This window comes from Manis javanica, chromosome 8 (genome assembly GCF_040802235.1).
Source record: "Manis javanica isolate MJ-LG chromosome 8, MJ_LKY, whole genome shotgun sequence".
Lineage (NCBI taxonomy): Eukaryota > Metazoa > Chordata > Mammalia > Pholidota > Manidae > Manis > Manis javanica.
In genome coordinates, this window is record NC_133163.1 from 74,422,630 (window position 1) to 74,435,673 (window position 13,044).

Sequence of the window (13,044 nt, forward strand, 5' to 3'; positions counted from 1 at the left end):
TATCAGTTTGAGAAAAGAAATATCATTATTTGAAAAGTAGCAATATATGTCTGGATAGCTGGAGTTACTGCCTGGAAAAAAACAAATGGCACAGAAAACCAGACATCTGCTGGTATCTGCACAAAATGTGTTGGTTTCTGACAAACTTTCTTTCCCCTTCTCACCAGTATAACAATCTCTGGGAGTGCTCCTTCCCTGTAGGCCTCTGGCTCCCTGATGGACAAATAATAAACATTGATTAATAAAGATATCCTAATTCTCTGGCTTCCACATAATTTGCTATTTCTCTACACATTGAAGCATATGTTGTTCTCCCAGAGAAGGTATGCTAGGCCAAGAAGGATCCACACTTAACTCCCTCCACAATGAACAGTGCAGGCACTGTTAATTCAGTCTGTGAAAATTCCATCATTTTCATCCCTATTCATTCTCTGTGTCAGCTTCTAACATCAGGTCTGCATTGCCAAAGAGAGTCCAGGAATGGCATCAGATAATTTATGCCAAAATTCATATAAGTTTAATATTCTTGCCTTAAATTTCTTTTTTCATTTAGCATGAGAAATGTCAATCTGGAATGAGAAGGAAAATAATACTTACTTGTCCCAAGCTACTAAAGCCAGACATTCTATAAGGGATAGACTCCAATGAGGAGGACCGACTGTATAAGGTGAGACAAAAAGGAAAGAAACAAACCTGTTGTTAAACTTTTACAAAGACCTAGTCTCCTCAGTCTCTATCTCAGCCACATCTAAGTATTTCTTTCATCTTCCAACTTTACCAACAGTGTAGTGTTGCTGTGTAGGCTTTCTACTCACCTGACCACTTGGCTGCTGTGCTGAGAGCTGGGTCGTGGAGTAACTGAAAGAGAATGGAGTGCAGAGTGAAGAGTTGCCATCAACGGTGCTCTTGCCTTGCCTAGCTAATCTGTCACAAGTGGGTTTCAGTTACATGTGCTTTTCATATCCCACATAAGATTAGGAAAATCACACTATAGTCTTTTAGAGGAAACCATCTTCCATATGGGGAGAGGATATTTATTCATTTCACACAGATATTTGAGCAAAAAATTTTTTTCTACCTGTCTGTGAGGGAGAAGTAATGCCCACTGGTCGAGGTGTGGTCAACCTACAAGGAAATAAAAGACAGCGATAAGCAAGGTTAAGTGTCACCTTAGAGGGCAATCAGACCATTGTAGAAATATTAGCTTCTTCTCTGGGCACAAATTGCTTACTATCATGTATTACAGGTATCACCCCAAAATATGAAGGCACAGTTTCCATATGAGGGTCCTTAGCTCTCCAACTTTCCAAATGAAACCTCTTATTCTCTCTTGCCCACAGAAGACATTGTGAAGTCCTCCTTTCTTCCCTCTCTCAGTGCCTTTCCAAGTACCTCAATTTTTCATATATCTGTCCATCCATTCATACATCTACCAAACCCCTCACTCCCTTCATCCCCTCCTCCATCTCTCCAACAAGCACTTATTTAGTGTTCATGTGTCCTAGATCCTAAAATTACAAAGGTAGAATATAGTTCCTATATTTGAGAGATTCACAAGCTATTGAGACACAGAAAACAAATAAAGGAATGTTTAAGTGTTACAGTGGATATATCCTAAGTACAGAAATATGAAAGAACACCAAACTGTAATTTCTGTGAGTATAGGGGTTATGTCTTTTTTAATCTACCAATACAGGGCTGATATTAAAATTATTTAACAATTGGTAAGGTACATTTCCAATTACAATAACTGGTGATGTACACCCAGCACTTAACATAGTCCCTGATAAACAGTAGGTATTTAAAGTTTATTGAATAATGAATAACAGAACATCTAACTCCACCTGATGAATCCTGAAAGAGGAAATGACATATGAGTTAAATTTTGAATGAGGAGTAGGACCTCATGAGTAGGATTTCAAAGGGACAATTAAGGGTAAGTATTACATTAAAGTTTTTTTTTTAGTGTTGATGCTTTTTTGTATAAAGTATCATTGATATACAATCTTATGAAGGTTTCACATGAATACACACAACATTGTGGTTTCAACATTCACCCATATTATCAAGTCCTCACCCCCCATTAGTCACTGTCTATCAGCATAGTAAGATGCTATAGCATCATTACTTGTCTTCTCCATGCTGTATTGCCTTCCCTGTGACCTACCTATATTGTGATGGTGAATTATAGCGCCCCTTTATCCCCTCTCCCTCCCCAACCCCTCCTTTCTGGTAACCACTAGTCCCTTCTCAGAGTCTGTGAGTCTACTGCTATTTTGTTCCTTTAGTTTTGATTTGTTTTTATACTCCACAAGTGAGTGAAGTCATTTGGTATTTGTCTTTCTCCACCTGGCTTATTTCATTGAGCATTATACCCTCTAGCTCCATTCATGTTGTTGCAAATGGTAGGATTTGCTTTCTTTTCATGGCTGAATAATCCATTGTGTATATGTGCCACATCTTCTTTATCCATTCATCTAGTGATGGACACTTAGGTTGCTTTCATATCTTGGCTATTGTAAACAGTGCAGCAACAAACATAGGGGTGCATATATCTTTTCAAATCAGGGATCTTGTTTTCTTTAGGTAAATTCCTAGGAGTGGAATTACTGGGTCAAATGGTATTTCTATTTAGTTTTTTTAGGAACCTCCATATTGCTTTCTACAACAGTTGAATCAGTTTACACTCCTACCAACAGTGTAGGAGGGTTCAAGATTTCAGTTCAGCATTTTCAATGAGTAACTCCTTCTTGGAGAACTGAAAGATAAACTCATCAACCATTTCCTCCACCTCAGAGCCCACATAGGAGTTATAGCCAAGAGCCAAGAAAGAACAGAAATATTCAAAGAGCTAGTGTGGGGCATGATAAAACTCACCTGCTTCCTTGGTACCAACTTGGAGATTCCTGCAGGTGAAAAATAAAAATGGGAGAGAAGGAAGCTGTAGCTCAAGGGTCCTAATCAATGGATCTTACTTGTTAGATAACTAAGCTATGTCCTCTAATTGTGGTTACTCAGGTTCCCAGTAGGAGAAAAAAATAGCAGTAATATTTCCTTAGGAAATTATTAGCTTTGGGGGAATAAAACTTCAGCTTTTCTTCATAAAAACACATTGGGCAACTCATAGATTAATATATGTGGAGAAATGTGGGGAGTCTACGGGAGAGAAAAGAATAACAGGATTATAATGTGCTAGAAGTTACAGGAGGAGGATCCATAGGAAAACTATATAGATAAAAGAAAATTTGTAGTTAAAAAGAAGCACCTAGGAAATAGAGTTTGAAGGAAAGGAAGAGTCCCGGGATTCTTGAAGAGAAATTTTAAGTTACACATGTCTCTTCTGTAGGAGAGCTTCCCAAATGATGTGTCATGACTCACTGATGTTCAAGAAAGGGTTACTAGTGAACTGAAATTGACCTTTTCAACCCTCCATTGTCTTCAGTGGCCTTATCCATTTACTGTGGTGTGCCCAGTGTACAAATATTATCAGTTACACAAGCCATTATGTGAAAAAGGTTAGGAAACACTAATTTATATAGTCTGTTAGGTAGAGAGGAAAACTAGGATAAAAAAGAAGGAAAATCTATTTCATTCACCTTTATGATGGCTAGATATTTCTTCAGTTCTTCATTCTCTTTCCTTAAGACTGACAGTTCTCTAGGCAAAAGAGGGAAAAGAGTTTCAGCAAGTCAGTGGAATAAAGAAACTGATTTTTATTTTTAAAACTTTTAGTTAATGCTTATGGAGAGATGCTTGCCACTATACAAGGTACTTTTGTCAAAGATCTAGTGATCCAGGGAGACAATGGCAGGGTTGTAATGGTGAGAAGAATTGGATGGACAAAATAAGCAGTCACTGGTGTGATTTCAGAGGAGTGTACATAGAATTCCATTTCCTCTCTACACACAGCCTTGACCTGCTGATGTTTGAAATTTTCCGTTGAGGACTCCATCTTTCAGCTTAAGATTTACAAAATATATCCTCCTGGAGGCAACATTTTAAATGCTATCTCTCATCTTTATGTGAGAATAAGCCATGTCTAGTTTCTCCGAAGAAGCAGTTTTGATAGAGGGAAGGGGAAAAGGAAAGCTATAAAGTGAGGAGGGTTCCTTAAGGGGAGGAAGAAAATAAAATGGAGACAGAGGGAACTAAAAATTCTGTACCTCACTTGCCCAAGACAAACATAAACACACACACATGTAGCAATTTTCAGGAAATAAGGGCTATAGGTTCTTGGAAAGAAAAAGGGCTCTCTGGTGATTTGATTTGTCACTTACTTGTCCCGCCTGGTCACTGTTTGCAGTGCCTCCTGAACAGCTGCTTCTAACTTTGTAATTCTGTGCTTATGAAAGGCAATGAGGAGATCTGTTTGTTTCTTCTGGAAACTCCACACCTACTAGGGAAAAACAGGCCTTTGACATACACCCCTCATAATTCCTTTCTCCTTGCTTCTGGCAATAGAGGGAAATCCATTAATTCATACATTTATTACTGATCATTTTCTTCTGGAACAGCTGGCTTAATTCACAACTCCCCAAAGTTAGAGGGTTTGGTACTAGGGAAAGCCAAAGCTTTCAATTTCTAGGACAATGGCTTCCTTATATCTTAATGAGAATATTCAGACACAGTAGAATGGCCCTTGAAAAATATAACCTTTCATCTTGAGCAAAAACGCCAACACCCAAAAGTTTTTTTCAAGTTTAAAATTGGTGCTGATCTCATTTGTCTGTTATTAATTTGGACTCAGCTTCCACACTCCTAGCTATTACTGGTAACCAATTTACTTTCCCTAAGATACTCACACAGAGACACTTGCAGGCTGCTTATGCTGCTACAGTAAAGGTGAAGAGGCACAGAAGGAAATTACCTATTTCTGAATTTTATTTCTGAGCATAGACAAATAATTTTATCTTTTGCTTTATTTTACCAGTTGAAATACTGAATGTGCCTATTATGGGATTACTGAATCAGATCAAAAGTTAATATTTAGAAAGTGTTTTAGCTTTGTCAAGCTCTATTTTTGAATACACAGCAGTTTTTATGTCTCATCTGCTTCCTCCCTGCTCAGACTATAAACATTTTGTCTAAAGTCCTTCCCTAAATTTTGGTACTTTTGTTATAAACTTAATTGTTCTCACCTTATTTGCAAGTTCTGCACTTGCCACCCTCCTACAGAATTGTACTTAAGAGTTTACATAGTCTCACTGAGAAGGGACTGAAGGTTACCATGCAGAAGGGGTTGGGTGGAGAGGGGGAGGGGGATAATGGGGCACAAAAATTCTCAATCATAATGTAGGTTGGTCATGGGGATTATAGTACAGCATGGAGAATATAGTCAGTGATTCTGTAACATCTTCCTATGTTGACAGATAGTAACTGCTCTAGTTGGGGTGAGAATTTAATAATATGGATAACTGTTGAATCACTGTGTTGTATATTTGGAATTACTATAAGACTATATCAGTTTAAAAAAATTTAAAGCAAAAGGTTTACATAGTCTCTAGCCTCTTTCCTTTCTAGTCAAAAGCAGACTAAACTAATTCTAGATAGATAACAATTCACTGCAGTCTACTTCACTTAAAAAAGTTGTTGCTGTCAATAAAAGTGAAATATGTTCATTTTAGAAAATTTGAACAGCGTAGAAGCAGGAAAAATTTCACTCAGAATCCTAGAAACTACTTAAAATGGTGAAGGTTGGAAGAGGTAGATGATACAGAGAGAAGTAATATATAGCCAAGAGACAGTACCCTTAACATCCTAACCTATTCTTTGGATCATTTGCAGTGAAATTAAGTTAGTACAAGTCTTGGGCCAAGAAAACCCAAATCCTGCCCTAGACCAGTTACTCTTTTCTTAGAGATCACCAAGGGCCATAGGTGTGCAGGGAACAGACCCCACCATGGAACTCCAGCATCTCAGACTGGACTACTGCGGGGCCTTTTGTCTATGCCTAAACATAACTACTTTGCCTACCTTCTCAGAAAACCTCAAACCCAAATCTCAGATCTGATCATTCCAAGAAGAAAGGTTAATTCAGGGAACCACCACCAATGGGAGGTATTAGAGAAGTGGAACAAGTGGTTTTGTCTGATGCTAAAGTACAAATGTTTAGCCTATTTCAAATATATCCACAAAAGAAGATTCTAAAACTTCACTCAGTAATGAATCTCAGTATTTTTTTATTAAGGTATCATTGATATATATGTTATGATGGTTTTGCATGAAAAATATTGTGGTTACTACATTCACCCATATATCAAGTCCCCCCCATACCCCACTGAAGTCACTGTCCATCAGTGTAGTAATATGGAGGTTCCCAAAAAAACTAAAAATAGAAATACCATTTGACCCCGGAATCCCACTCTTTGGAATATACCCAAAGAATACAACTTCTCAGATTCAAAAAGACATATGCACCCCTATGTTCATCGCAGCACTTTTTACAATAGCTAAGCTATGGAAGCAACCTAAGTGTCCATCAGTAGATGAATGGATAAAGAAGATGTGGTACATCTATACAGTGGAATACTATTCAGTCACTACTTGTTTTCTCTGTGCTACACTGCCTACCCCATGACCCCCACATACACCATGTATACCAATCATAGTACCCCTCAGTCCCTTTCTCCCTCCCTCCCTACCCACTCTTCCCCACTATTGGTAATAGTCCCTTCTTGGAGTCTGTGAGTCTGCTGCTGTTCTGTTCCTTCAGTTTTGCTTCATTGTTATACTACACAAATGAGGGAAATCATTTGGTACTTGTCTTTCTCCTCCTGGCTTATTTCATTAAGCATAATACCCTCAAGCTCCACTCCATCCATATTGTTACAAATGGTGGGATTTGTTTTCTTCTGATGGCTGAAAAATATTCCATTGTGTATATGTACCACACCTTCTTTATCCATTCATCTACTGATGGACACTTCAGTTGCTTCCTTAGCTTGGGTATTGTAAATAATGCTGCGATAAACAGAGGGGTGCATATGTCTTTTTGAATCTGAGATCTTGGTTTCTTTGGATATATTCCTAGAAGTGAAATTCCTGGGTCAACTGGTATTTCTATTTTTAGTTTTTTTAGGAACCTTCATATTGCTTTCCACAATGGTTGAACTAATTTACATTCTCACCAACAGTGTAGGAGGGTTCCCCTTTCTCTGCATCCTCGCCAGCATGTATTGTTCCTAGTCTTTTGGATGTTGGCCATCCTAACTGGTGTGAGGTGATATTTTATTGTGGTTTTAATTTGCATTTCCCTGATAATTAGCAATGTGGAGCATCTTTTCATGTGACTCTTGGCCATCTGAATTTTTTCTTTGGAAAAGTGTGTTTACATCCTCTGCCCATTTTTAAAAATATTTTATTAAGGTATGATTGATATACACTCTTATAAACGTTTCACATGAAAAAACAATGTGGTTACTACATTTACCCATATTATCAAGTCCCCACCCATATCCCAATGCAGTCACTGTCCATCAGTCCAGCAAGTTGCCAGAGATCCACTATGTCCCTTCTCTGTGATACACTGTTCTCCCCGTGGTCCCCCATACCATGTATACTAAACATAATACCCCTCAATCCCCTTTTCCCTCCCTCCCCACCCGCCCTCCCACACCCCTCCCCTTTGGTAACCACTAGTTCATTCTTGGAGTCTCTGAGTCTGCTGCCATTTTGTTCCTTCAGTTTTGCCTCATTGTTATACTCCACAAATAAGGGAAATCATTTGGCATTTGTCTTTCTCCGCCTGGCTTATTTCACTGAGCATAATGTACTCCAGCTCCATCCATGTTGTGGCAAATGGTAGGATTTGTTTCTTTCCTATGGCTGAATAGTATTCCACTGTATATATGTACCACATCTTCTTTATCCATTCATCTACAGATGGACACTTAGGTTGCTTCCATATCTTGGCTATTGTAAATAGTGCTGTGATGAACATAGGGGTGCATATGTCTTTTTGAATCTGAGAAGTTGTATTCTTTGGGTATATTCCAAGGAGTGGGATTCCGGGGTCAAATGGTATCTCTATTTTTAGTTTTCTGAGGAACCTCCATATTGCTTTCCTCAATGGTTGAACTAGCTTACATTCCCACCAGCAGTGTAGAAGGGATCCCCTTTCTTTGCATCCTCGCGAACATTTGTTGTTCTTAGTCTTTTCGATGCTGGCCATCCTTACTGGTGTGAGGTGATATCTTGTGGTTTTAATTTGCATTTCCCTGATGATTAGTGCTGTGAAGCATCTTTTCATGTGTCTGTTGGCCATCTGAATTTCTTCTTTGGAGAACCATCTCTTCATATCCTCTGTCCATTTGTTAATCAGGTTATTTGCTTTTTGGGTGCTGAGGTGTGTAAGTTCTTTATATATTTTGGATGTTAACCCCTTGTCAGATATGTCATTTATGAATATATTCTCCCATACTGTAGGATGCCTTTTTGTTCTACTGATGGTGTCCTTTGCTGTACAGAAGCTTTTTAGTTTGATCTAGTCCCACTTGTTCATTTTTGCTTTTGTTTCCCTTGCCCGAGCAGATGCATTCAGGAAAAAGTTGCTCATGTTTATATTCAAGAGATTTTTGCCTATGTTTTCTTCTAAGAGTTTTATAGTTTCATGACTTACATTCAGATATTCAATCCATTTCAAATTTACTTTTGTGTATGGAGTTAGACAGTAATCCAGTTTCATTCTCTTACATGTAGCTGTCCAGTTTTGCCAACACCCCTTGTTGAAGATGCTGTCATTTCCCCATTGTATGTCCATGGCTCTTTTATCATATGCTAATTGATCATATATGGTTGGGTTTATATCTGGCTCTCCAGTCTGTTCCATTGATCTATGGGTCTATTCTTGTGCCAGTACCAAACTCTCTTGATTACTGTGGCTTTGTAGTAGAGCTTGAAGTCGGGGAGCATAATCCTCCCAGCTTTATTCTTCCTTCTCAGGATTGCTTTGGCTATTTGGGGTCTTTTATGGTTCCATATGAATTTTAGAACTATTTGCTCTAGTTTGTTGAAGAATGCCATTGGTATTTTGATAGGGATTGCACTGAATCTGTAGATTGCTTTAGGCAGGATGGCCATTTTGACAATATTAATTCTTCTTATCCATGAGCATAGGAGAAATTTCCATTTATTGTTGTCTTCTTTAATTTCTCTTGAGTGTCTTGTAGTTTTCAGGGTATAGATCTTTCACGTCCTTGGTTAGGTTTATTCCTAGGTATTTTTCTCTTTTTGATGCAATTGCGAATGGAATTGTTTTCCTGATTTCTCTTTCTGCTAGTTCATCATTAGTATTACTGCCAATTCAATTTCGTTGCTGGTAATTGGTCTGTTCAGATTTTCTGTGTCTTCCTGGGTCAGCCTGGGAAGGTTGTATTTTTCTAGAAAGTTGTCCATTTCTTCTAGGTTATCCAGTTTGTTAGCATATGGTTTTTCATAGTATTCTCTAATAATTCTTTGTATTTCTGTGGTGTCCATAGTGATTTTTCCTTTCTCATTTCTGATTCTGTTTATGTATGTAGACCCTTTTTTTTTCTTGGTAAGTCTGGCTAGGGGTTTTGTTTATTTTCTCCAAGAACCAGCTCCTGCTTTCACTTATTCTTTCTATTGTTTTATTCTTCTTGATTTTATTTATTTCTGCTCTAATCTGAGTCACTGAATGGATAAAAACAAGACCTGTCTATATGCTGCCTACAAGAGACTCATATCATACACAAAGACATACACAGACTAAAAGTGAAGGTCTTGTTTTTTATCCATTCAGGGACACAATAATGTCCCTCCTTCTACTGACATTGGGCTTCATTTGTTCTTCTTTTTCTAGTCTTATTATTTGTAAGTTTTGACTGTATGGGATTGTTCTTCTCTCCTGAGGTAAGCGTGTATTGCAATATACTTCCCTCTTAGCATGGCCTTCGCTGCATACCACAGATTTTTGTGGTGTTGAATTATTGTTGTCATTTGTCTCCATATATTGCTTGATCTCTGTTTTTATTTGGTCATTGATCCATTGATTATTTAGGAGCATGTTGTTAAGCCTCCATGTGTTTGTGGGCTTTTTTGTTTTCTTTGCGTAATTTATTTCTAGTTTCATACCTTTGTGGTCTAAGAAGCTGGTTGGTACAATTTTAATCTTTCTGAATTTACTGAGGCTCTTTTCGTGGTAGTATATGATCTACTCTTGACAATGCTCCATATCCACTTGAGAAGAATATGTATCCTGCTGCTTTTGGGTGGAGCGTTCTGTAGATATCTGTTAGGTCCATGTGTTGTTCAGTGCCTCTGTCTCCTTACTTATTTTCTGTCTGGTTGATCTGTCCTTTGGAGTGAGTAGTGTGTTGAGGTCTCCTAAAATGAATGCATTTCCCCCATTAATTCTATTAATATTTGTTTCACATATGAGGTGCTCCTATGTTGGGTGCATAGATATTTATATCCTCTTGTTGTACTTACCCCTGTATCATTATGTAATATCCTTGTCTCTTGTGACTTTCTTTGTTTTGAAGCCTATTTTGCCTGATACCAGTACTACAACTCCTGCTTTTTCTCCCTATTAGTTGCATGAAATATTTTTTTCCATCCCTTCACTTTTAGTCTATGTATGTCTTTGTGTATGAAGTGAGTCTCTTGTAGGCAGCATATAGATGAACCTTGTTTTTTATCCATGCAGTGACTCTATGTCTTGTGATTGGTGCATTCAGAACATTTACATTCAAGATGATTATCGATAGATATGTACTTATTGCCATTGCAGGCTTTAGATTCATGGTTACCAAAGGTTCAAGAGTTGCATCTTTACTATCTAACAGTCTAACTTAACTCACTTAGTATGCTATTACAATCATAATCTAAAGGTTCTTTTTTCCCCCTCCTTTTTCTTCCTCCTCCATTCTTCATATATTAGGTGTAATATTCTGTACTCTTTGTCTATCCCTTGACTAATATTGGGGGTAGTTTATTTGATTTTGCATCTGCTTAGTAATTAATTCATCTACTTTCTTTATTGTGGTTTTACTTCCTCTGGTGACAGCTATTTAGCCTTAGGAACACTTCCATCTATAGCAGTCCCTCCAAAATGCACTGTAGAGATGGTTTGTGGGAGGTAAATTCTCTCAGCTTTTGCTTATCTGTAAATTGTTTAATCCCTCCTTCAAATTTAAATGATAATCTTGCCAGGTATAGTATTCCTGGTTTGAGGCCCTTCTGCTTCACTGCATTAAATATATCATGCCACTCCTTCTGGTCTGTAAGGTTTCTGTTGAGAAGTCTGATGATAACCTGATGGCCTTTCTTTTGTAAGTGATCTTTTTTCTCTCTCTGGCTGCTTTTAATACTCTGTCCTTATCTTTGATCTTCGCCATTTTAATTATTATATGTCTTGGTATTGTCTTCCTTGGGTCCCTTGTGTTGGGAGATCTGTGCACGTCCATAGCCTGAGAGACTATCTCTTTCCCCAGATTGGGGAAGTTTTCAGCAATTACCTCCTCAAAGACACTTTCTATCCCTTTTTCTCTCTCTTCTTCTCCTGTTCCCCTATAATGCAAATATTGTTCCATTTGTATTGGCCACACAGTTCTCTTAATATTCTTTCATTCCTAGAGATCTTTTTTTTCTCTCTGTGCTTCAGCTTCCTTGTATTCCTGTTCTCTAATTTCTATTTCATTTACTGTCTCCTCTACCTCATCTAATCTGCTTTTAAATCCCTCCATTGTATGTTTCATTTCTGATACTGTGTTTTTCAATGTCTCTATCTCTGTCTTGAATTCCTCCCTGAGTTCTTGAGTATTTTTATGTAGCTCTGTGAGTATGTTTATGATTATTTTTAAATCTTCCTCAGGAAGATAGGTGATTTCATTTTCACTTGGTCCTTTTTCTGGTGTTTGTGGGATTTGGGTTTGTACCAGGTTCTTTTGATGTTTCATATTTGTAATGAATAATATGGAATAATAACTTTGTGTAGGCAGCACCCTCTAGTGCCCAGAGCTCTCCTATCTGGAGCACTCAGCATTTGGAGCGATGGCAGGGGTTGCAGGTTAGCAGTGCTGGTGCCTGCCAGGAGGAAAGAGCTCTTTCCTGCTTCCCGGCTACAGTGCCTGCTTCCACTGCCAGGGCCAGTGGGCCAAGTATGCAGGGAGCAGGCTCTATGCTATGCCCTATAGATGCTGCAGATGGTGCCACCCTCTGGCTGGCCTGGCTCAATGGTGGGGGTAGCAGGTTTGTAAGCTGGTGCGAGCTGGGAGGAAGGAGTGGCAGGCTGCATATCATGGGAGTCTGGGGGGCTCAGGGCTGCATTGCCAGCCAAGGGGATGGAACACCTGAAGTTCCTGAAAGTTCCCAACCTGCTGGGCTGAGTGTGCTCAGACAATGTTGTCCACCTGTCCTTTTTCCTGGGCAGCAAGCTGTATGAAATCCTTGCCGCCTTAGCAGCCCTCTTGCTGTTGGGAAGTTTCTCAGAGTACCTGCCTTTCTTTTGTCCCAGAGCAGCCAGTTATGGGTACCTGTTCTTCATAAGTGGCTGGAATCTCAGTCTCTCCAAGTATTCTGCCTGTCTTTGCTTTCCAACCCCACTAATCTCCAGAGCACCATGTCATGTAGGTTCATGCTCCCAGAGCAGATCTCCAAGGCTGGGTGTTCAGCAGACTTAGGCCACCACCTCCTCCCCACTCCATTTCTCTTCCTCCCATCGGTGAGCTGAGGTAGGGGAAGGGCTTGGGCCCCACTGGATCATGGATTTACTACTTTTCCCTTTTCCATGACATCTTCTCTTTTCCCTGGATGCAGGCAATCTGTCATAGTCTTCTTTCCTGTCTCTCTTTCATATAATATTTTAATATTATATGTGGTTTTGGGAGGAAGTTTCTGTCTCATCTCATGCCGCCCTCTTTAATCCGAATCCCTGCCTTTTCTTTTCAGGTAAAATCATCTTAGACTAAATAAAACCTTTCTTCAAAAGTATCATTGATTATCTCAGTTTTTTAATTTTTTAATTCAGGAGAGAGATGAAGAACTGGTCTGGTTTACTGATGAGATTAGGTCTTGACCTGATTT

General features: G+C 38.8%; 1 protein-coding gene across 3 annotated transcripts in view; it reads right to left on the reverse strand.

The window, feature by feature from the left end:
* RNF212B (ring finger protein 212B) overlaps positions 1 to 13,044 on the reverse strand; it is a 44,138-nt gene that overhangs the window by 18,008 nt on the left and 13,086 nt on the right. For 2 of the 3 annotated variants that reach the window (XM_017665155.3, XM_017665152.3), the window contains 7 exons: positions 4,278 to 4,393; positions 3,597 to 3,657; positions 2,878 to 2,906; positions 1,079 to 1,125; positions 816 to 858; positions 598 to 658; positions 165 to 213 (listed from right to left, as the gene is read on the reverse strand). In XM_017665155.3, the coding sequence (XP_017520644.2) occupies positions 165 to 213; positions 598 to 658; positions 816 to 858; positions 1,079 to 1,125; positions 2,878 to 2,906; positions 3,597 to 3,657; positions 4,278 to 4,393 (406 nt within the window). The remainder of the gene's footprint in view (positions 1 to 164; positions 214 to 597; positions 659 to 815; positions 859 to 1,078; positions 1,126 to 2,877; positions 2,907 to 3,596; positions 3,658 to 4,277; positions 4,394 to 13,044) is intronic. The other variant, XM_037017309.2, reaches the window with a different exon arrangement.